Below are 26,129 nucleotides of genomic sequence, written 5' to 3'. Positions count from 1 at the left end.
ACTCATCCATGTCTTTATGTACCTTGCTTTGTGCACTGGTGCGCAGTCATGTTTGCACAGGAAGGGACCATCCCCAAACTGTTCCCACAAAGCTGGAGGCATGAAATTGTCCAAAATGTCTTGGTATGCTGATGCCTTAAGAGTTCCCTTCGCTGGAAATAAGGGGCCAAGCCCAACTCCTGACAAACAACCCCACACCATACAGTTGGCGACTTCTGCGCACTGTGCGCTTCAGCATGTGCTGACCCCACTCTGTCATTTTACGTGGCCTACCACTTTGTGGCTGAGTTGCTGTTGTTCCGAGTTGCTTCCACTTTGTTATAATACCACTAACAGTTGGTCATGGAGCATTTAGTAGCAAGGAAATTTCAAAGGACTTATTGCACAGGTGGCAACCTATCATGGTACCACGCCTGAATTCACTGAGCTCTTGAGAACGACCCATTCTTTCACGAATGTTTATAGACACAGTCTGCATGCCTAAGTACTTGATTTTTTTACACTTGTGGCAATGGAGGTGATTTGGAGGAGTGTCCCAATAGAATATATATATATATATATATATATATATATATATATATATATCTATCTATCTCTATCTATCTATCTATCTATCTATACACACACATATATACACACACGCACATATATATACATACACGCACACATACATACAGGCACACTGGCCAATTTATTAGGTATACCTTGCTAATACTGGGTCATGAGCATTTTTGTTCTTTCATCTGGTGGAGGGGATAAGGGAATATCTCAGGTAGGCATGCACAAGCTAAGTGCAGATGGATTCCAGTAAGTAAATGCTAGATTAAATCATCTACCCTTACTCAAGATGATCATAGCTAGAAATGCTAGGGGTGTTTTCAAAGTGATTTCTAAACAAAAAAGGTATGGAGATTGTCACGATCGCGGCGTCAGACCCCAGACCTTCTCACCAAAACCTGTGACCGAAGGGCTAGCCAACCTAAAACTGCGATGTGACGTGCATAACAATGCCACACCCAGCTGCACCCCGCACAACGATTTTCCAGCTAATGGATACCGATCGATGTGCAAGCAGCCTGAATCGATTGTTACTGGGTCAGGTTAATTACGCAATTAACCCCTTCACACTGCCACCTCCTCCTTTTTAATCAGAGAAAGAGGAAACTCGGAGTTCCGCTATAACACTATAATGGTTGATATAATCGACTGCATAACCCGGTCATAATACAGGCCTGTTATACAGAGGGTTAAAACAAACAGTAGAGTCTCTTTAAAGGCAGGGATTCGTAGATTGCAATTAAGAGCTATAGAAACAGTTCAACACTTTCAGAAAGAGAGATTTATTACTAAAAGGGTCAAACAGGTGCAATAAAAAGATTTACAGAGAAGATGTAACTAAGATATATATATATATATATATATATATACACACACACACACACACACATATATATATACATACATGTACAGAAAACAACACAGCATAGCAAAGAGATAACAGGGAGATGTTAAAGGGTTAAGTTACTTGCCATTAAGCCTTGGGTTAGCAGATCCAAGTTTTAGAGCAGATGGGTGCTTTGATCTCCCTGTGTTACCATGGAAAAATGGGAGAATGTTTTCAACTCACTTCTCTTAGGCTTGACAGCCTGCTTTAAAGTTACCCAGCAGGGGGTGGTTCTGAAGTAAAAGACCAATCCCCTGTTTAAGGAGGGATCGTCAGGCGGAACCCTAGACTGGAGCCAACATCTTTCATATGCAGCGCACATATATAGAGATTAACCTGATTGCATAAGTTCAATTAAAATTAAGCAAGATTCATAATGAAAATAAAACATTAGAGTATAGAAATATTGAGCTCGTGACTTCTGTGATGAATCCACGGTCGAGGAACCAGAGGGAAGTAGGTGACTCTTGTGATGTAAACATTGAGAATAGCTTGCACTAACCAGATGTCTCAGCATATGAAGCATGGAGTAATTAAGACCTACTCCTGGTGCTCTGAAAGGAAGCCACTGCAGAGGATAATGTCATCTTAATTCTCGCCACTAGATGTCATGTTCCCAGGACAGCAGGACGGGGATCCCAGAGATATACATCAGCCAATGAGGGAATTAATCCAGCAAATCAGTCAGCAACCCGGAGGAGATCAAGAGGAATCCAGCACCTTCAAAAAGCCCGGGCTCCCTCCAAATAAGAGAGCCACAGGCCCAAAAGCTCTGATAGTGTAGTATGTAATTTATTTGTGCAATAATACAGATAGGTAAAACACACTTACAAATCCAATAACAGGATCATAAGGTTGCTAAATAGTAAGTCCAGACAGTTGGGGGGCACCTCTCTGACGCGTTTCATGTGACACACGTTTTCAAAGGGAGTCCAGACAGTTGGGGGCACCACTGACGCGTTTCGTCTGACACACGTTTTCAAAGGGGTCCAGACAGTTGGGGGGCACCTCGCTGACGCGTTTTGTGTGACACACACGTTTTCAAAGGGGACTTACTATTTAGCAACCTTATGATCCTGTTATTGGATTTGTAAGTGTGTTTTACCTATCTGTATTATTGCACAAATAAATTACATACTACACTATCAGAGCTTTTGGGCCTGTGGCTCTCTTATTTGGAGGGAGCCCGGGCTTTTTGAAGGTGCTGGATTCCTCTTGATCTCCTCCGGGTTGCTGACTGATTTGCTGGATTAATTCCCTCATTGGCTGATGTATATCTCTGGGATCCCCGTCCTGCTGTCCTGGGAACATGACATCTAGTGGCGAGAATTAAGATGACATCATCCTCTGCAGTGGCTTCCTTTCAGAGCACCAGGAGTAGGTCTTAATTACTCCATGCTTCATATGCTGAGACATCTGGTTAGTGCAAGCTATTCTCAATGTTTACATCACAAGAGTCACCTACTTCCCTCTGGTTCCTCGACCGTGGATTCATCACAGAAGTCACGAGCTCAATATTTCTATACTCTAATGTTTTATTTTCATTATGAATCTTGCTTAATTTTAATTGAACTTATGCAATCAGGTTAATCTCTATATATGAGCGCTGCATATTTTTTATCACATACTATCTGAAGTTCTTTGAGGTTTACTTTCTATGCTAGCGGCTCATTCAATTAATTTTCTCATCCATATATATATATTGATTTACTCATCCGATTAAGTATTAGACACCTAGCGCTGTTGTACTTTATTCCAACATCTTTCATAATTCATATTCTGGTCCATACCTTCCCATCTGCACAAGCGACAGTCCACCCGTGGGTATATTATTATGCAGACAAGCCTGAGAATTATTTAGATATGAATTATGAAATTGTATGCTACACGGTTAGCGAGATCTATTTCTCTGCCTTCCCGGTCCCGAGTGACCCATCAAACTGTTCGCCTGCTCATCGTCCATCTGATGAGATGTCCGGCTTTTATGTAGGTCTCTCATATTCCAAGATATGAGACATAGGGGAAAAACTGATTTCTAAAAAATGTTATCTGGTGTGGGCTTCTTGGGAATGCCTTGAATTCCTGGGAAGGCTCCGTTATCTTTTCACGAGGCGTGAAATTACACAGGTACTTTGGCCAGTGAGACTCCAGCTCTCTTGGGAAAGCTGGTCCTATCTCTTCCTAGGTGAGAAAGGATACAACTTTCACAGACAACTCGACACCTAGCTAGAGATCCCTTGGCCGGCCAGTGACCCATAACCAGTACACACACACATCTGTCACTGTGCCTCTCAGGAAGGGAGGGGAAAGGAGAATGAGGGAAATACATGGGTACTCTTAACAAAATGGCAGACTGCGTCAGTCTCTGGGACGTGCGTTTGCGACAGAGACATGGATGGCTGGGTGAGTTTGTTTTAAAATGTTAAAAGTGGATTAATGGCGTTTTCTCAGATACAGTTAAGTTCTGCTTTAAGCAGCCCACAAATTACAACAGTCTGAAATCTCCTTTAGATTTTCCAATAACTATATAGTCCAGAGCCAACCTAAGCAATCTGTTAAATGCTCAGTACACTAGATTCTTAGAAAGTGTATAAACTGCACAATCAGACTAACATGTATGGCCAGTGTACAGTATAGAGAAATGAGAATCTCTAATAAATATGGCAGACAGGAACTGAATTTAAGAGAGAAGAGAGGCATGAAGTACTGTGTATAGACACAAAGCATTGTAAACAACAGAAAATTATGAGGTGCTGTGTATTGTAGGTAGACATGAAGCATGATTTTGAATAAAGAGGTACAATGCCCAGCATATAGTACACGGGCAACGTGCAGTGTGTGCAACAATAATTATGTACTGACACATTATAGAGAGGTTTGAGGTTCTATATAAATAACCCCTAAGTTGCTAGAAATGACCATACATGAGACACAACTGTGCGGTCTGGCCAACCACAGCTCTCAGAACACGGTTGTGTAGACAAAGATTCACCTGTAAGTACAGGCTTTGTTGTTGTGCACATGAGATCCTCCTGAGACAAAGAAATAAAGAGCTCCACAACACCTCAACAATGTGTTATTTTCTAGCAGTGGAGGATGTGATGTCACTCCAGATCTCCAAGGTACCATGATGTTAAAGGTGCTATGGACACCATGGTGTAGGTTACAGGTGCTGGGGGAGGTCGATGAAATTAGTGGCTTTTTTCATTTTAGTAAGAAAAATTAATCAATTCATTTTATTAGGTATAAATACAGCTAGAAACATAACTACAAAAAGACGCAGTGATGAGGCCGTTGAGCTATTTAAATCTATGCATGAATGAAAATATACTAAATACACGGCTATCCTGATACATCTTGTACTTACCAAATGTAATTTTACTCTTTTCTTCTTCATCTATTGCTCTAAAAATATCTGTTACACTAAGCTCTGACACTCCCAGTGCAGTCTTCAGAATCACTGCCAAGTCGTCTTCTACTATGGTTTTATCATTCTCTGACTGGTACATCTAAAAACAACAAAAATGATCATATCATCAAACACAAATTGGCCTAAAAGACATTTCTGTCAGAATTGCCCTTTTACAAGTTGGCTATATTTAAAGTATGTACAGAGTGTGCCCACTAGGCTTTCTTGAATGTATTGGTATTAATATCTTCTGGCTACTAAATTCCTCATCTAGCACTGCATTGTAGACCAATAATTAATGGACGTAATACAAAATGGATTCTCCAGCGCTTTATCGGATGATCCCTATACCTAAGCTGCTCACACCCAATCCTAAACCCAGTAGGTGAAAAACACAAATTAATATAAAATGGTGTAGCGCTAATAAATATAAATGCATAAAAAAAAAAATAATCACTACATAAATGTGCATAACGCAAGCATGAATAAATCCCAAGTGATAAATACACTCAAAAAACAAATAAAATAATGAAAATCTTAAGTGAATAGTGTACCACAGAAAAATCCTGTGAAGTAGGAACACAGGTACATAGCTCCCTATCCCCAACTGGGGGATCAATAGAACAAAGTAATTATAATAAGTGTTGAATAAAGGTGAGTCCCCTATGTGGGGAAAAATAAAGTGCGTCCCCTAACAAGGGGATGAATCAAATTCAAAGTGATATGTGTCACAAACACTGGACCACATCAAACAATAATAGTGACAAATAAATGAATATACATAAATTAATAATATTAATATTCAGTCCATATAAACAAGTCCAATTCAAAAAATCACATGTGAACATGTGATCCACCAACGAAGATCATGTACGTGATGAAAGTGAAACGTTATGCACATGTATGTAGTGATTATTTTATTTGTATGCATTTATATTTATTAGCGCTACACCATTTTATATTAATTGATGGACGTATATACACTGTGTGCAATTATTAGGCAAGTTGTATTTTTGAGGCTTAATTTCATTATTGAACAACTACAGTGCTCTCTGACAATCCAAAATGTTAATCAACATCAAACCTGAATAGTTAAAGTAAAAGTGAGGTGTTGGATTCTTAGAATATCTATGTGTGCACAATTATTGAGCAATTATTAGTTTGCAGAATTATTATGCAAATGAAAAATCCCAAATTATCCCACCTCACTTGTTTATTTTCATCTGTTGAAGTGAGAATAACAAACTCAAAACTTACAAATAAACATTTTTGACATTTCAAAAAAAAAAAAAAAAAAAATCAGTGACCCATATAGCCACCGTTCTATTCAATAACAGTCATAAGCCATTCATGCATGGAGTCTGTGAACAGATCAAGAAACTGACAATCAACTTTTTGTGCAACAGCAACCACAGCCTCCCAAACGCTGTTCAGAGAGGTATACTGTTGTCCATCATAACTCTCCAGTTTAAGAAGGGCCCACAAATTCTGAATAGGGTTTGGGTCAGGTGAGGAAGGGGGCAATGTCATTATGCTTTCATCTTTAATGCCTTTACTGGCTATCCACGCAGTGGAGTACTTCGATGCATGTGATGGAGCATTGTTCTGCATAAATATCATGGTTTTCTTGAAAGATGCACACTTTTTCCTATACCACTGCTTGAAGAAAGTGTCTTCTAAAAATTGGCAGTAGGTTTTGGAGTAGATTTTGAGTCCATCTTCAACCAAAAAGGTCCAACTAGCTCATCTTTAATAATACCAGCACATATAGTACCCCACCTCTACCATGCTGGTATCTGAGTCGAAAGTACAGCTCTGTACCAATTACTGAGCCAGCCACGGGCCCAACGAGTCACTCATCTTATCAGTCGGTAAAACCTTTGCAAAACCTGTCTTCAGATATTTCTTGGCCCAGTCTTGATGTTTCAACTTATGTGTCTTGTTCATTGGTGGTTGGATTTCAGCCTTCCTTACCTTGGCCATGTCTCTGAGCACTGAACACCTTGTACTTCTAGACATTCCAGTCAGGTTGCAGGTCTGAAATATGACAGCACTGGAGGATAATGGGTTCCTTGAAGCTTCTCAAATCTTTGGCAGTTAATTTGTGTGTTTTTTTCTCAACACGCTTCTTGCAACTCTGTTGACTATTTGCAACAAAACGCTTGCTAAGATATTGGGGCGTGATCACAGAACCTTCAATTTCAAGAGTGCTGCATCCCTCTGAAATTGCTTTTTGCAATTTTTCAGTTTTCAGAGTCTGATAAATCTCTTTTTTGGCCCATTTCGCCTGAGGGAAAGAAGCTGCCTAATAATTATGCACACCTTGATGTAGGGTGTTGATCTCCACACCCTTCCTCATTACACAAATACACATCACTCATATTTAAAATCACCTCTTTTAAATCCAATAACCATTCAAGTTTATACTGCTTGGAGTTGGACAATACGCATAAATGATGCATTATGATTTGGCCAAAAAACTCACTCGCCTAATAATTGTGCACACAGTGTTATGTGTTACAACACACTAAGTGGGATGGTCTACATTCTATGGTCATATAATCAGGCACAACATTGTAAAAAGAAAAAGCTACTAGAAAGAGCAGTAACCTAAATGTATGAGCAGGAAATTACATTTTTGAGGGAGTGCTGAACCTCAACAGGATATAGAAAGCTTGATTTAATAAATAAATACAAGTCTGCGTATATGAAGGAATCTCCTAGACAGTCACAGCACCTTCCATTGAATGCCTGAACAGTGACTGCACTAAACTTGATGAAGTCACTGTTTTACTGACAATTTTCTATCCAGTTCTTTTGAAATGTTTTTTTTTTGTGGTGCTGGATGGTGCCTACATAGCCACCCACAGCCTAAATTTTGGCTGTTACAGCGGGAATTAGCAGAAATTTAAGTCATGTATGGCCAGCTTAACATAAGTGCCAGTGAAAAGATAACTATTTCGCAAAATATCACCTAAAAGTGCAGCTTTGTGAAACAAACGATTTGCTTAAAACTGATTTCTAGCTGTACTGTTTGTTTAAATAGTTAATTTGGGCCAAGATGGCCAAAATAAACCATTTTGTGCACTAACAGATGTACCCGCTGGGCACGCTGTATAAACGGGTTGTACCCCCAGCTTACATACAGCACTCAACTGGCACAACTGTTTGTGTAGAAAATAGCTTGTGTGGGCCATCTTGGCCTAAACAAACTATTTAAAGTGACAGAGCAGTAAAGCTGAAGAGCAGTTTTAGGATCTGTTTTTTTTTTAAACATATAAATCAGGGGCATTTTCTGAATGCAGTAGGGCCTGTGTGCAAATTGGGCCCCATTCTTCAAAAAAAGAAAAACTGAATGAACCATTTGTGGAGACTGGTGGGGAAAAGCCTGGAGTTAGCTACCATTTGCCACCCTTATCTGCAGAGGATCACCAAATGTCTTTTTGTGTCCCCTTACTGTAGGACATCACTATCCCCAATGTGCCCCCCTACTACAAAGCATCACTATTACCACGGTGTCCCTTTACTGCAGTGGCAAAATTATCCCAGCAACCCAGCTTTGTAAAACCTCATCCACGGCATTCCTAGGTTCCAAACTGTAGGGGATTTAAAGCCACCCCCTATATTCACACCCATGCAAATTATCACTTCCTCAGCATAACCTTTGGATGCTAAACCTGAAAGTGACAGGTCCAGCTACAGCTCAAAGGTCGCCGTGCGTATGCTTCCCAAATCAAATGTATTAGTTTAATAAGTACCTGAAATCGCATCTCTCTGCCACAGACATGTTTCTAAAACTGTTATCAGCATGCTATACAGTTAGGAGTTGACAATGGATGAAAAACATTGCTGAGAACTTCAATATCATCATGTCCGCTGTGGAGGGACGAACAGCGAGAGGATGTCTGTTGGAACTTTTATCATCCTACATTTGTGAGTTATGCTTTCATATTCCTCCTATAATGAGCACTGCATTGTAGGAGGAATGGGAGAGGGTTACACAGACAAGGTATATATAACTAAGTGGCAGGTTTAATTTAAAGAAAGCTGGTAATGAGAGAAAAATGAAAGATGTCATTACTGAACGAAAACAGAAAATGGCATGCTCAGTCAGCGACAAACAGGTATGCAGATAGTGAAGTCAAAACTTCAGGCCTACACTCTTGTTCCATGCTAGTGATTCAAAGTACTGCAGTCATTGGAACAACAAGATAACCAAACAACCAACATTTTCAGGAGGTGGTGTGCAAAACCCAGGTATTTTTCCCAGTGCTTTCCCAGGATTCTTTAGAGCGGGTTTTGTAGCTAGGCACACAATGATAAGTAGAAATAAGCCAGTTTTGTTTTACTACTTTAAAACGTAAAAACAACCCACTGCATTTATTTATATAATTCACTTTACTATACATATCTGATATTATATGTTTTTGCCATAGCCAACAAATAACCTGATTACACCTCTCCTCTTTTCCCTTCATTAATGTTACTCTGGTTATTCAGTCTCGTCTGAATATCCTGCAACTGATTGCCTTTATACTGCCTGTTATGCATTCTCCAACAACATACTGGCATAATTACTATCACACTGTATATATTATTCTAGTCTATTCTTGTTCTTTTCTAAATATTTTAAGATTTAAAGTGAAAAAAAAAACGAAAAAAAATTAAACCTGCTCCTACCCCCATTCTAGGCCCTGTACTAACTAAAGTAGTAAAAGGAAAGACGTGTATACTTACCTCATCTAAGGGCGATCCTGTGATTGGCACTCAGCACCAGCTTCAGGGGAGGGGAGAGACAGCAAACAATGGAGGCCCTATAGTAAGTCTATGAGTGATGTCACTGCCCAGGCACTGCAGCCATTGTTGCTGCTCTTTCCTCTCCCCGAAGCGGACTGCTGGGGAGATCACAAGACCACCGGAGAACGCTTACATTAGGTAAATTTACACATATTTTCTTTACAGGATAGTTAGTATAGGGTTTAGAAAGGGGGTGGGAGCAGGTTTAAGCTTAGATAGGTTTAGACCGAACTTCTAATATCACAACAATAAACAAATACCTCAAAAGCCAACTGAATGGTGTCCAAGGTCTTGGAAGGTCTACACACAACAGACAATGCAATAACATACTCCCTTAGATCAATTGCACCTTCTTCATTCTGTGAAAAGAGACAGCAATCAGAAAATAAAATGTTTGTTAAGGTTTCGGAAATTGTTCTTCAGTAAACTTTGTCTTAGGCTTAAGCAAAGCCTGTGACATCATTAAGTCAGAAATCACTGCTGCAGTTTTGAACTTTATTTGCGGACAAGTTAAATGATTTGCTGGATCCTGACATCTGTATAAGATCATGAGATCCCTACAAAAATTCCCACTTTCATTCAACTGCCATAGTGTTTGAAATGGTCATGGCAGTTGGGTGATAACTGACAATGATGTCTTTTTTCTCAATGGACTCCCTTAGAGCAAAAGCAGACATTGTGGAAATCAAGCTACAAGGGATTGACACCATTAATATAGCCATGTGAAAAAGGATTAAAAACAATCAATATGTCAAGAAAATCTCACCACTTCGCTCCTGCAAGATGTAAGTAGGCAGAAAGTGGATCCAACCCAGTGCTTCTAAAGTTTTACTTTTTTTTTAAAAATAACAAATGTTTTACTTACCTGCTCTGTGCAATGGTTTTGTGCAGAGCAGCCCTGATCCTCCTGCTTGCTAAGGGGGGTACTTATGTGGGTTTGCTCCTGAGCTCTACTGCCTGCATCCACAAACATAGACTTAGCCCCACCCTCGGCTCACTTATTATAGGATTGACAGCAGCAGGAGCCCATGTCTCCCCCTGCTATAAGTCTGCCCTGTGAAGAGGGAAAGAGCAGATATTGCTACTGCTCCAGTGCACAGCACTGGATCGATGTTGTTAATAAACCTTAAGGCTTCAGAATCACTTTAAAGGCTTTAGAACCACCTTCATAGAATGCATAGCCTTTATAACCACTTTATTTAAAAAAACATACCATGTAAAACTGACAAATTTAGATTACCTGCTAACAAACTAGTCCTATTAAGATTTTAAAATATTTTTGAAAATTAAAGCACTTACTTCATCAAATAAGGCAAATAGGTCCTCTAATTTCTCTGTTACTGGAACAGACAGGTACTCTGCAAATTCTTTTAGGTTTATCTTCTCCCCTTTCCTTTTCTTGGCACTTTCTGAGAATTGTTTTAGCTCTTTTTCAAGCTTTTCTGGCTTTAACCTGTGAACAAAATTCCTATTAAATAAGGCATATTTAGGCAAGCACAAAGTAACTAAATAGAGTTATAATTCTCATTTTCTTAAGCCAGCAGGAAGTTTAGTAGGAACCGGCTGAATTTCGATCCATGTATGGGCAGGGTGGTTGTACAGAAGCCGATCTACTAATTGACTTCTGTACAACCTCCCTGTTTGAAAATTTCTGTTCCATCAGCATCACCAGCTATAGGCAGCAGCATTGATAAGTGTATTCTGATGACAGGGAAGTCTCTCCACTGTCAGAATACAAAGGCGCAGCAGGGAGGATTTCCCCATCCACATTGAGTCCTTGTTTTTCCTTCATTCAACCTGCTGGATGAACAAAAAAAATGAATTCCCTGAGGTTACGTGATGTCATCACGCCAGACATTTAAGGTTGACCATCTTTCTTTCTGTAGTTTGGAAGGCTTTTGATGCTTAAGGGGGCAATTTGTCTTTTAATGAAACAGGTGATTATTCCTGGGCACTGGTGTAGTGCACCATGTTTGCGAGTATTATTCTGTTTTTTTTTGCTAACAAATCTACATCCTTTAGGTTACTATACTATGAGAGTGCGTCTATTTCTTCCCTAGTAAATTGGCTACTATTTAAATTACTGAGCTGCTGACAGGATGGTTGGTTCTGAGATTTGATGCAGAGTGAAGGATTATAACCCGTAATATTGGGAAGGCACATTTAGACCTAACTTTAGAGTGGGTCAAGAAGTGGAGGTAAGCGGGAGCACTGACAGGTGGAAGCACAAGATGGTACATCACATGGATATTTGGAGCACACTTATATATATTTGTGGACAATAATTCAAGCACGTTTTAAGCATGTGAATTTAGGTTATTCACATTAACAGCAGAGGACTGTTCTGCAAATTTCTTTAAGGACTAGATCTACGATCACATATTTTCAGAACTTTATATGGTCACACTATTTCGGTTTATCATTATGATAAGTATGTTTTATATTTGGTACACTTTTTTTTGTAGGATTTATTTTGTATGTGTATTACAATTGCACATTTATACGAATTATTGGTTTGCGCAGCACTTTTTTGGTATTATATATGTTGATGTGGAAACACATCAACAATCGCAAGCGGCAACAACTAGTTATTTTTGATTTTGCACATAATAATCTAGTATTTTGACTGGCAAGCGTGGGATTGTTTGTGATACATAAGAATGAATGTGTCAATAAAAGCTAAACACTGGGCAGATTTAATAACACTAGTTAGTGCAGTTATGTATGTATTACATCTTTTCAATGTATTTCTACATGATTTTTGTAAGCAAGTAACCTCATCAGTATATTTGCTGTTCCTTCATTATCCCCCCAGAGGCTGGGGTAAAGAGAGGTGATCACGCTGTGGTAGAGAAAAGTGATGTCACTGACCTGGCTGTTCATGTATGGTAGGGCTGGACAAAGTTACAGTATACATCCTTTAACAGATAAAACATCAGTATTTCAGCTATGCATTTAGCCATTTACCTAGATTTCAGCATTAAACATTCTGCTAATAAACCAAGTTAGGATGTCACCTTCAAAACAGGGAAAATAAGATGCCATTGAGATAGCATAATGTGTAACAATAACTGCAAGGACATATCTGGCATACCTGGCTATAATGAAAAATAATCATTAAAAGGAAATTACAAAAACAAAATCAGTAAATATAGTTTGCATAGATGAAAGTCCTTGAACCTGTCCTTGAATTATAAAAATGGGCAATCCAAGAAACGCTAGCAAACTCTGTTTGGATCATTCTGCTCATCTCTCCACAGATGTAAATGGATATTCCAGAAGGTAAACATTACCTACCCCAGACTTCTTACAAGTCTTGCAAACTCCAAGAGAGAAGTGTCTGATGGGAGACGAAGCTGACCCTCCGCTAATGCTAGCTGGCAATCTTCAAATGTGTAGTCTGTGACAGACACATCCAATGCTCTTTAAGAGAAAAATTCAAAGTAAACATAACAGAGAAAAATAAATGTCAGTCAATTGTAACATTTCATTCTTTCCATGAATGAACCAGAACTTGAATAAAAATGAGCTGCTTGATGCAGTCTGAGCACCACCTATCGATAGCAGTTCTTATTGCAAGAAACATAATCAAACCTTTTCAGGTAAAACAAAACTTCAAATAAATATTAAATACCTCTTGTATAATAATAATAATAATAAACACCGCCAACTTAAAGAGTTTCAATAGGGGCTTGTCTCATTTATTACCATACTTGGATTGGAGCAGGAAAATGTGTTTATTTAATTTGCACCTATATTCATACCTGGCCTGCCCCACAAAAGTGGGTGAAGAACTGTCTGCAGAAATAATGTCTCTACAGAAGTCCCAGCTTCTTTGCAACTTCAGTGAATGCCAGGCGGTGCAGTAAATAAACACTTTTTAAATGAAAAAAAAAAAGATTTTTCTCTTTATTAGTGATGTTTACTTCAGTCATTTAAGTGTTTGAATCCAAAACATTATTTTCAGTATGTTTGACATTACGCCTCACTATATACAGTTTTCCAAAGCAAACTATTTTTATTTTATTTTCTGCAAGTATTATTCTGATAACGGCACTTACCATTTCAGGCTAAGGTCCCTTTAACATGGGTGTTTAGCCTAGATCTATCTGTCTTTCTCAGTCGGGTCCAGACAGAACCACAATGTATGTCTATGGGTGGGTGGATGTAAACGGATGATCATCAGTTTACATCTGCCTACATCGATGTCAGTTCAGGTCCATTTTTTCTTTTTTGTAAATGAAACAGCAGGCATCCAGATCCATTGAAACAGAACAGATGTAGACTAATGTAAACTGAACTGATATAAACAGATATACATTGAACTGAATTAAATTAATATAAACTGAACTGAAGACGGATGTGCAAACTGATATAAACTGAATCAGTTTTTTCTTTGAAAAAACATGACTAAAAGCATGACACCCGTGTGAAAGAGGTCTAACAATGGTAAGACACTGCCTTGCAATCAGTACCAACATTGTCAGCATCATGTGTGTACTTCAGTTAACTTCAGAGGAACAAAGTGGATGACTGCACACTGGTGCACAATGAATTTCAGTTTCTTTAACCTCCCTAGTGGTCTGATTATGTCAGTATTTTTGTGCTCAAAGTGGTACATTTTTTGCATGGAAATATGTTTTTTTTTTATTGTAGGCTGTAATTTTTAGGAATAACTCACTGAAATCTGTCCAAGAGTCTAGTAAACATCCTGGGTATGTTAAAATTTGAAACACGAAAACATAAATAATAATTTAATAATCATTAAAAATAATATAATAACTTTAATTCAATAATGTAATCAAACCAAAAACACTGAGATTTGAAATAGAGCGCCAAGTTCACACATCACTGGGCAAAGTCGCAAAATCGTTTTCAGTGTCTGATGACGAATTTCCACATGAATTATCACTCAATTCTTCAAGTGGTTCTAATTTACTATCGCTGTTCTCTAGCTGGTCTAAAACCGCTTTTGACCTAAAGGGACACTTTTTGGACGCCATGGACATTTCTCAGTTTCCAGGCAGAAAGAATGGTAAAAATGCAGGCAGGGCACAGGACAAAGCACTCGGGACAACATATATGTGAAATGCTTTGATACAGTAATGTTTTACTATGTGATTTTAGTGTATTTGTAGTGTACATTTTTAAATTTCCCGCCGTTCCGTCCCCATACGTCCCGACGTCGCAGGGAATGGAACCCGGAAGACAGATGCCGGCAATTGGCCGGAGGACATTGATGGGGACACTGCAGGGGGAACATCGCGGGAGCGAAGGACAAGGTAAGTGAAGAAGAGATCCCGGAGCAGCGCTGCAGGGTATTCCCGAGTGTAGCTCGGGGTTACCGCTTGTGGTGCTGAAACTTTACCCCGAGCTACACTTGGGAATACCTCCAGGGAGGTTAATAAAAGATTCACAGCAGCACAAAGTGAGTGAATATATTAACACTTTCCTGGCCAAAGATACTTACTCAAAACATGCCACACCTTAAACTACAGCCATTTAAATCCTCCTGTACTTAGTTAAAACACGCAGTTGAGTATAGTTGGTGACCCATTCTCTCAACACACAGAACAAGATAAAACCAATGTATAGTTTTAATATTAAATAATAAAGTACAAATGTTGAGGACAACAGCACAGTCTGAAAAAAACATATGTATACATTTAATAACAAAAAAACTAGATAAACCCCTAACTGGGTATAATTAGAAAAATAACAAATAAGAGGCACAAACTGACAACTTGCAAGATAAACTCATAATCCAATGAGTACCCACATCTAATTAGCAAAGAAAATATAATCTAATTATCAAAGAGTCTATACACGATCATCTGCAAGAGAAAGAGATCAGATGTCCCTCCTAAAAATGAGTGACATCCCGCTCACAAAATTTAATCCATTAGGTATGCAGGTTTGAAGCTGGATAGAGGTAACTACATGGTGCTTAAGGGTGATCCTACTAATTATTTTAGAGCTGCCCTGGCTGATTTGGTGACTAGAGGGATATCTTCAATTCGAAAAAAGCTCAAATGGTGTTGCCCGAGTACCAAATTTTAGCCTTCTTTTATTCACCCGAAACACACAAGGGGTTAAACCCCTTGCATGACAAACAATTATAGTGGGACAGGCTCACTCAATGAAAGAATAAGCCATTGGTTGGATAACCAACCTTCAACCTTTAGTAATTCAATTGCCAACGTACTTGAGGGATGCGAAGCATCTTTTGAATGTGATGGGTAAATGTATATGGGAGGAATGGTTTGTTTGGATTGCATGTAATGTTGCAAGTTTATAATCCTCCATCCTGCATGTCTTGGCTATTGAAGCAGTATAATTTGATTTAGAATATCACACTGGCTATCCTTTTGAGAATCATGTTTGTTCTTGAAGTGCTCAAATACTTACTCGTACACAATTCCTTTTCTTTCAGTAGGATTTGCTACTTAAAGAGATGTGAGGTCGCTATGAGGCCCAAATTTTCACCCTAACTTGCCAACCTCTTTATGGGTTGGTAGAGGAGGTCTGCATCTATGAAGGTGGCAACACATTCAGATCATATATTAAAATATATTTATGCTACACTGATGATTTGAATTTTGTGTGAGATAAAGTTTGGTGACCTTGACTGATATGTTCCTTACCTATTTGAATGATAATGATTTCTGGATGTATGTTTGGTGGGAAAATATGGAAAGGTGTTCACAGAACTGTATAGGAAGCCCCCATCAGGGAATAGTTTATTGCAGGCTCAGTTGGGACATCCCAGGCATATCATCAAGAACACTTCTGATGGGCAGTTTTTACAATTATAAAGTATTTGTATTGAATAGCTTTTTTGAACAGAAAGCTACCCTAATGTACCAGTGCTTCATTGGCAGGGCAAAGATCTATAATGAACAGGGCATATGGCATTGCTAAAACTAAAACCAGGACAGGACTTTTATGTGAGAATAATAATGGGAATCCTGGTTTGGGGGGGAATACCAGTGTTCCCCACTGCATACAGTCTACAATTTAATCATGTTAAAAGAATCATAGATCGATATTTTCAAATTCTGTTGAACGATGCTATAGTACCAGGGAACAGAATCAACATCATGCACATTTTGGTGATTTGTCCTTTCTCTTTGCTTCTGCAACTTGACTGCATTTTAACAGTAATTTCCATTGTAGAATCACTAAAGTTCTTTGCTGTTCCCACATTTGGGGAGGTGATTTAAAATCAAATCCTTTTGAATTGTAATACTTGTTATATATGTCATTATTTTCAAAATTTGTTCCATCCAATATGTGGGAAGGACTATTAGGAGATTAAGAGATTGAGTTCATGACCTTATTTATAATCTATTACAGGGGTCTCCAAACTGTAGCACTCTGCTTGCCTTTATCTAGCCCTTGGGGCACTACTCCTTCCACTGATACGCAGCACTGTTCCTTCCACTGACACCAAAGATGGGGAACAAATTCTCCCACTGTAACCAATAATGGGGCCCTATTCCTCCCACTGACACCAGTGATGTAATTGGCCCTTTTGGCATTTTTCTCCCACCAATGCTAGGGCATTTTCTACTCCCACTGGCCACAGTCCGGCCCCATAAAGTTTGGAGAACCCTAATCTAGAACAGCACCATTCCACCAATGCAGCCTGATATGTCTTCGGCCTATGTTCAGGCTTTTTAGAAGGTAAGATCTCCCAAAAGGAAGCTCACAGGATTTTTGAGTTGGGATGTCACTCATTTTTTGAGTGAAACCTGGTCTGTCTCTTGCAGATGATAGCATATACATTCTTCCCCTATGATAAGGACATTTTCTTTGCTAAGTGCGGGTGCTCATTGGATTATAAGGTTATCTTACAAGATGTCAGTTTGTGCCTTTTATTCATTATTTTCCTAATTATAATCGTGGGTTTATGTAGTTTTTTGCAATATATGTTTTTTTCTGATTGTGCTGTTGTCTGGAACATTTGTACTTTATTATTTTTATATTGAAACTATATATTGTTTTGTGTGTTGAAAGAATGGGTCACTGATTAAACTGTCAAGTATGTGCAGGGGGATTTAAACAGCTGTAGCTTCAGGTGTGGCATGTTATAATTAAAGAAGAATTCTGGGATAGGCAAAAAAACCTACCTATTAGTACACCCCATACACAAAACACTAATCAGTTAATACAATTCTGAAAATCCTTGCCATTTAGGAGAAAAGCCTAATTGAATTTTCATGACCTCTTCTCCATAATTCAAAAGATCACAAGATAACAGCACAGGGATGTTTCATTTGACATGTAGTTTTGAGTGCTGGGCAGGTAGTTTTTTTTTTTTTTAATCCTTTAGCCCTGCTGTGGGCAAGCAGCAGGGCTCACCTGTCAGGTGGAAGTATTCAAGTGGCAGTGCTGCCATCGATTGCTTCCACACAGCCCACAGTGCCAGTCTCTGCCCCCCAGCCCCCCCCTTCCTGTGTACCTCTGTCCTGCCCGCTATGTCTTCCGGGCTCCGATTGCCCATCTGCAGGCCTGGGACCAACCAGTTCAGCAGGTGCCAGTGTGTAGAGGGGAAGGATGACAGCAGACATGTCTCCTCCCCTACTCTTCTTCATGACCCGGAAATTACGTTATGAGGTCACTTCCTGGTCCCTGTTCACAGATTTCCCGAACATCGAGGCTGAGAAAGCATGTAATGCAGTGCATTACATTCAGTGCAGTAAAGGAGAGACATGCAGGCTCTTTTAGACTGTGCATGTCGCAAAGAGAACAGGTCACCAAAACTCATCACATAGGGAACCTATTGTCCCCCATGTGATGAAAAAAAAAAAAACACTTTTTTTTTTAATTGTAAACAATTAAAAAGTTACACCCAAGCACATAAACACGTTACATATCGCCACGCACGCCAGAGTAAGAGCAATATTTCTAGCACCAGACCCCCTCCGAAACACTAAATTGATGACCTATAGGGGGCTTTAATAGTGTCGCCTATAGAAAATGTAGGGTATTAAAGTTAGTGGCCATTTCATGAGCACATGCGAATTTAAGGTTTGAGATGTTGAATATCTATTTACTCGGCGCAACCTCATCTTTTATATTGTAACAAAAAATGCTGTTTTGTGCCCTAAAATTAATTTTTTTTTTCTACTGAAATTTTGCGTTTCCTAAACCTTTGTGGTAATATGTGCATAAATTGGAACTGCCACTATTTTGCTCTCTAGGGTCTCTGCTTTCAGAAAATAGCTAATGTTTGGGGGGTTTTGTGTAATCTTCAGGCCTACAATGATTTTTTTTTTTTTTTTAAACGTGTGCAAAAAAAACACAAAAAAGGCCCTGGCAGCGAAAGGGATATAGGATAAGCCTGACACTCCCCTTTCCTGACGAGCACCCAATCAGTGCTCATTACACTGCAAGGTCTCTCCCCTCCCTACTAGTCCCTGGGTGCGGTGCTGGAGCCAGGCAGGGAGGGGAGGAGGAGCTTTACAGCAAAAGGTTAAAAATATTAAAAATTTAAGTCGCCATAAAGCCCCTTTTATTTTTAAAAGCTCCAGACATTCCTAAAAGTACCTCAGATTGAAAAAGGGTTTTGGTTAAAATAAATTTTTTTTTATCAGGACAAGTAGATTGTCATGATGGACAAGTAGATTGGGTCCCCGATTTAGTCCCTGGACAAGTAGTGTTTTAAAACATTTCCACATCCCTGCAGCATCTGCTCTGCTAAGGAGGAGGTGTAACAGCCGGGATTACATCATATCCTCTCCTCTCTCACTGCAGTAAAAGGAAACTACAGTTCCCATAAACCACAGGGAATTGTAGTGAATGTGGGCAGGTATACTAGGCCTGTACATGCTGAATGTGTTTGAGAGTCTCGGTCTGCCCACCATAGCGGCTGAATTGCATCACTACTTCCTGGAGAAAGAACTACAGAAGGGATGTGCCAATACCAGTGGCTGGGGGAATAGGAAGCATAGCAGTCACTGGTCTGACAAACAGGAAAAAAAATAATTAATGGTTTGATTTAAAAATGTATAGGCTATTTCAGAGCAACTACTGAGAGAATAAGAAGATGGGTGACATTCAGTGAAGGTAGGAAATCAGCAATAAGTACGTGTAAATAAGTTTTTGCCCAGAATTCTACTTTAAGCACCTTTGGCACGAAAAACGTTAACATCGTCTCTCATTTTGTGTTGCTGTGAAGTTGTGACTCTTTTATGGCTAAAATTAAGAAACTGGAGGAGTTCATGATGCCCCAGTGTGCAGTCACTCACTTTGTTTATTTGAAGTCCTGCAGTGACAAGCCAGACCAGTACCTGCTGCACATTTTGGGATGTGTGTTTTTGTGGACATTTTGGTCCCATTCTTCAGTTAAATGTTGGGCAGCCTATCAAGTTTGTACTGGCCTGCTAGGCAACTCAACGGCCAACTGAAAGAGTAAATACAGGTGGCCGACAACATTACTGTTAATTGTAAGACAGCAGCTTACCGTGGTCAGTCTTAAACAGGAAATGCATTTTATGGCAGGCTCTCCAAGCTACAAACTTTGCAACAGATTCACCAGAAATGTTTGGAAGAAGTGAGGCACATACTGAACATACTGAAAAATCAATTTTAGGTTTTATACACTGAACAATTTAATAGAGATTACAATTGGACTATAAATACGATTGTTGGTGTCTGCAGATCACAATCTTTTAATGCAGGTTATTTACTGCGGTTTAAATCCTCATCTATTTCCAATAGAAGGCAGCGCAAATAAAAGGGAAAAAAAAAAGCCAAGACAAATGAAAATAGGAAATTCCCTAAATTATATCAAAACATTCCAACATCAATAATCAAACATTTCTAGAATTTTGAGAGGAATATCACTCGGTGCCATATTTTCTGCAGTCTTTACAGACAATGCTTTTAAAGCTTGATTTGATTTTAGCTGTACCATAAATTCACAGTGGACTGAATTCTTGCAGATGCACACAATAATATTTTATTGTGCACTTTACTAATTAAGTCCAATGTCAGCACATGCACTGCTTGCTTCACCTCTGCTAAGCAGTGAATAAATTCCATGGGTGAAAGAGCAATTTACTCACATTACATCTTGGCACACAATGGAAGATAAAGTCAGTGTAACTCACATTATTTATTCAGTTCAACTACTGTAGTGATAACATTGCAAAGAGTGAAATGGATGTAATCAACTCTGCTTAAACTTAAGAGGTCACTAAAGCAATTCAGTTAAAAAAAAAAATCAAGAGACCATTTTCATTTTAAGGAAACTTGTTATAAACGATCTACACTCTTCTTCTACTAGCAAGTCAATGCAGCTGATGTATGAGAAGGGTGCATACAGGAAAACTTCTGATTATTTACAGCAGCCATTTAGAATCCTTGTTACATATTTTGAAACATAGGCAAGCTGGTTTCATTTAAAATCCTCCATCCTCTGTAAATCTTTTTTGGAGACAACCCCATATCTTATTCTACAGTATTCTACAATCGTTGTAGACAGATGATTGGTGGACTACAATAGGTGGCCAAACGTATCACACAGAGTTTCAAGCTCTCACATGTCCCATTGTTGTGTGATTGTACATTGTTTGATTTTTTTTTAATAGTCTGGTGCACTCATGGAATCTGCCCTACTGCTTGAATTTATTTAAATAATATAAACACACCCAAAATGATAAAAATACTTGCAAGGGTTTTAATGCATTTTACTGCTCCCTGTGTTTATATACGCACCTTTTTTTGTTTTGTTTTTTTAATTTTGTGCTGTTTCTGTAAGGTTGATAAAGTTAATAAAACCGGATTTAAAAAAAAACACTTTTTGCACTGACTAGCTGGACTGAGTGTTAGGAACTGTTTATTTGCAACCAGACACAACATGGGTTACAGGCCACTAGAAATATAAATACCACTATTACCAATAATAAAAAACAAACGGAAATACGTACTTTGCCATAATACGCCTTACATTGTGAGCATACAAGGCAGGGTTCTTCTTCTCTTCTTCAGAAGGAGTATAAATTGGAAGAAACTAAACATATAAATGAAAAAAATGTTCCTTAGAATATTCAGCATAGGGATGACAGCTGCATGAAAAATGCATTCCTACAGTTCTGATTACTCTGAGTTTGCAAAAAACTAGGCAACCTCTACAGTCATGCTATGTTTTTCTTCAATGAGCCTTTCCCTAACACATAGGTTCATCCTACATTCTCATGATGGCTTTACATAATGCCTAATAGTGTATAAAGATGTGACACATTAGTCCAGTGTGTTCAGTATTGTGGTATTTTAAAGATATTGTTCGATTAATCTGTGTTAGAAGAGATGAGTAAATCAAATATGCAGCAAAAACAATATGTTGTGTAATTTATTCTGTTCTACAGACAGGTTTACAAAATTAGCCAGAGGGGCACCACCAACAAAACGTTGCTGTAGAAAGATACTGTAGTTTAAGGCCAAGTACTGATGGATGGCATAGCTATGCATGCCAACCACTCACTGTACAATATACACTCACCGGCCACTTTATTAGGTACACCTTGCTAGTACCAGGTTGGACCCCCTTTTGCCTTCAGAACTGCCATAATTCTTCATGGCATAGATTCAACAAGGTGTGGGAAATATTCCTCAGAGATTTTGGTCCATATTGACATGATAGCATCATGCAGTAGCTGCAGATTTGTCGGCTGCACATACATGATGCAAATCTCCCATTCCACCATATCCCAAAGGTGCTCTATTGGATTGAGATCTGGTGACTGGAGTACAGTAAACTAATTGTCAAGTTCAAGAAACCCGTTTGAGATGATTTGAGCTTTGTGACATGGTGCATTATCCTGCTGGATGTAGCCATCAGAAGAGGGGTACACTGTAGTCATAAAGGGATGGACATGGCCAGCAAACATACCCAGGTAGGCCAAGGGAATTAAACAATGCTCAATTGGTACTAAAGGACCCAAGGTGTACCAAGATAATATCCCCCAAACCATTACACCACCACCACCAGCCTGAACCGTTGATACAAGGCAGGATGGATCCATGCTTTCATGTTTACACCAAATTCTGACCCTACCATCTGAATGTCGCAGCTGAAATTGAGTCTCATCAGACCAGGCAAAGTTTTTCCAATCTTCTATTGTCCAATTTTGGTGAGCCTGTGTGAATTGTAGCCTGTAGCCTCTGTTTGCTGTTGTTAGCTCACAGGAGTGGCTGCCGGTGTGGTCTTCTGCTGCTGTAGCCCATCTGCTTCAAGGTTTGACGTGTTGTGCATTCAGAGATGGTATTCTGCATACCTTGGTTATAACGAGTGGTTATTCGAGTTACTGTTGCCTTTCTATCATCTCCAACCAGTCTGCCCATTCTCCTCTGACATCAACCAGGCATTTTCATCCACACAACTGTTGCTAACTGGATATTCTCTTTATCGGACCATTATCTGTAAACCCTAGAGATGGTTGTGTGTGAAAATCCCAGTAGATCAGCAGTCTTTTAAATACTCAGACTAGCTCATCTGGCTCCAACAACCATGCCACGTTCAAAGTCACTTAAATCCCCACTCTGATGCTCAGTTTGAACTTCAGCAAGTCATCTTCACCACGTCTAAATGCACTTAGTTGCGCTGCCATGTGATTGGCTGATTCGAAATTTGTGTTTCCAAGCAAATGAACAGGTGTACCTAATAAAGAGGCTGGTGAGTGTATAACGGTAAGCAAATGTGACAAAGAAGCATGTCAGTGGCATAGCATCTGATCCTTTCCGGGTGATCACAACAGGCATCAGCCACTCATTTGTACAAGTACTCACTCCAAAAATATCCTTGCCCAAATTTATGGAAGCATTCAAGGAAGCAGGTATTAGGTCTTCTTCACAATGTGATTCATCCTAGTTTCCCTATTAATTGTTATTTTAAAGTGTTTTGCCAGCTTTTGGGGCTCTTTCTGAACCACGTTCTCAATTCTAACAACCTACCAAATGCTTGGAAATTATTAAGGTGAGTGATTACACAAACCATCAGATATTACCTTGTCTTAGATACTAAATGGTTTTTCATAAGACTTGCAATTTTATGGACTACAGGATAACTGTACTATTGTACAGTTATACTTCTTCCCTCCCCCAAACCCACAAAGTCTAAAGCAGGCCATAAACTGGTAGATTTGTGCAAGAAATATCAGCCGTACAGGAAGGATCATCCAGAAAATAATGCTATAATTATATGTATTGCAAATCATCTATACAAAACAAACAAATCTCTTCCTAAATAAAAGCTTCTTACCTCAATTTCTACATAGTTGTGAAACTGACATAAAGAAAGCCAAAGTATTTTCATTCTGAAGAAAAAGAATACATTTATTCAAATGTACATATCTGCATTTCTCACCTTACAAACTTGGGAGAACCAATCTGCCATTTACAAAGTTAGAGTAAGAATATACAAATATTTCCATGTCATTACTGAAACACATGGCTGTCATTAATTCGGGAGCACAACAATGGTCAATTTACTGTAACAGAAGTTCAACAAAAAATTAGTGATGCACCGATATATCGTCCGAAAAAAAAAAAAAGAAAAAAAAAAAAAGGGGGCTGATAATGATAACTGACTTCAATGCAAAATCTCGTCCCACTGACTTTAATGAAAAAAAACACATCCCTTTGATTTCAATGTAAAGACACCTCCTATTGACGTAGACGCAAAATTGAGTCCCATTGACTTCAATGGGACTCAATTTTGCATCGATGTCAATAGGTGTTTTTGCATTGAAGTTAAACGGATGTGATTTTTTCATGCAAAATCACATCTCACTGACTTCAATGCAAAATCACATCCCAGTGACTTCAATGCAAAATCGCATCCCATTGACTTCAATGCAAAAAAAAAAACCCCTCGACTTCAATGCAAAAATGCCCCCTCTTGACTTCGATGCAAAAACGCCTCTATTTACATTTTTTAAACTTTATATATATTTAATTTTTTTTCTGTCCAATTTTTTGTGTGTTACTTTCAATAAAAATTATTTTACATTACTGAATTGTAGCTTTTAATTTCATATTCATTTAATTTCATGTTATTAATTAAAAAGTCGAATATAGCACAAGTATAAAAAAAAAATATTTTTTTTTTTTTGTAACTGTTCAATTTCTGAATTTTTAATTTCGGTTTAAAATTATAATTTCGGTGCACCACTGCCAAAAATACTTTTTGCTTAGATTTTAAATAATGCTCAGGGAGTGAGGGAAGAGTATAAGTACACATCAATAAAAACACATTTTTGTGGAATAAAAAAAAACAAGAAAACAAACTTCAGAAGCTCTGAGCTTTTTATTGCTTTTTATGCCTTCATGCTTAGTATTCCCCCCACCCCCTGCACAGCCCCTCATTTCTTGTCCTGATGTAGCAGATAAAAAGTTTGGAAGGAAAACTTCACAATGAATCCATAGACAGCAGATGTTAATTTTTCTATCCAAGAGTAGAGTTAAAAGTTTTGACAGGAGTTGGAAGTACCAAGTACCACATTATTCAGAAAGTAGTGTTTGCAGGAGTAAAGTTATATTTATCTTACTTGGGTCTTTAATTTTTAAAAAGTTTTAATATTGCGGTAATATCCTGCATGTAGTAAATCTTGTGTGACAGCTTCCTGTGTTGGACGTGCATTTAAAAACACATTAAATGCAGGTCAGCCAACTTTTATTGCCTTCAATATAGTGGGAAGAAAAGAGCAATGTAGATAAGAGGCTGCCTTCCACTGCTTTGGATGCAGAGGGTCCTATGGACGTGTATTTGGATTTTCTTTTTGCCCTGCCAACTGTACGAACCACAACTTCTTCTGATCAAGTTAATAGAATTAAAAAAAAAAATGTTTAAGAAGACTATTATTTGCAGTTATTAAAACAACAGAGAGAACAGCAACAAAGGAGACCTTATTTAATTACGTTTGCCCAAAGGATAGAAAAATGCCTTGTATTCAGTTACATAAATGTACTCCATGCTTTAACAAACCAACCAAAAAATAAAAAACACTTACGCCCCAGGACCTTGCCATGTCCACGTTATTGTATCCTTAAAAACAAAAAACAAAAGCAAACCTGAGATATAGCAGCAATTTTAAGTTTCTGAATAGATTATTTCAAAGCATTTACCTTAATAGCAAAACATATCCTTTAGCCTAGGTTCACACTGGTGCGGTGCAAGGAACTGCATGAGATTTGGACAGGAAAAACATCACATTCCCGTTCAAATGACATGCGATTCTGTGCAGTGTACTTTGAGCCCATTCATTTTGTATGGGCTCAAATCGCACTACACAAAAAAGGTGCATCTTCTATTTTTTTAATAAAAGCTATCCTCCTGCACTGCCAATACCTTACCAAAAAACACCGAGTGGCTGCAGACACCTAACTATACTACCAATAGTGCAAAAAATGAATAGGAAAATGGTGCTGGGCTACCCAAAGGAAAAACAACACGTATACTAAAGATAATCAATA

The 26,129-nt window shown here is 38.6% G+C and overlaps 1 protein-coding gene across 1 annotated transcript in view; it reads right to left on the bottom strand.

Moving 5' to 3' along the window:
* Nucleotides 1-26,129, bottom strand: part of LPCAT1 (lysophosphatidylcholine acyltransferase 1) — a 200,305-nt gene that overhangs the window by 15,561 nt on the left and 158,615 nt on the right. Inside the window, exons 7-13 of the mRNA XM_089674823.1 lie at nt 25,667-25,701; nt 23,917-23,971; nt 21,587-21,669; nt 12,948-13,073; nt 10,950-11,103; nt 9,911-10,009; nt 4,812-4,953 (exon numbers count right to left, since the gene is read on the bottom strand). Coding sequence (XP_089530949.1) covers nt 4,812-4,953; nt 9,911-10,009; nt 10,950-11,103; nt 12,948-13,073; nt 21,587-21,669; nt 23,917-23,971; nt 25,667-25,701 — 694 coding nt within the window. The remainder of the gene's footprint in view (nt 1-4,811; nt 4,954-9,910; nt 10,010-10,949; nt 11,104-12,947; nt 13,074-21,586; nt 21,670-23,916; nt 23,972-25,666; nt 25,702-26,129) is intronic.

This window comes from Staurois parvus, unplaced genomic scaffold (assembly GCF_062004578.1).
Source record: "Staurois parvus isolate SC_StPar_1 unplaced genomic scaffold, SC_StPar_1.0 ptg000153l, whole genome shotgun sequence".
Classification (NCBI taxonomy): domain Eukaryota; kingdom Metazoa; phylum Chordata; class Amphibia; order Anura; family Ranidae; genus Staurois; species Staurois parvus.
Note: the sequence above shows the minus strand (reverse complement) of the source record. Positions and strands in the feature narration are given on the sequence as shown.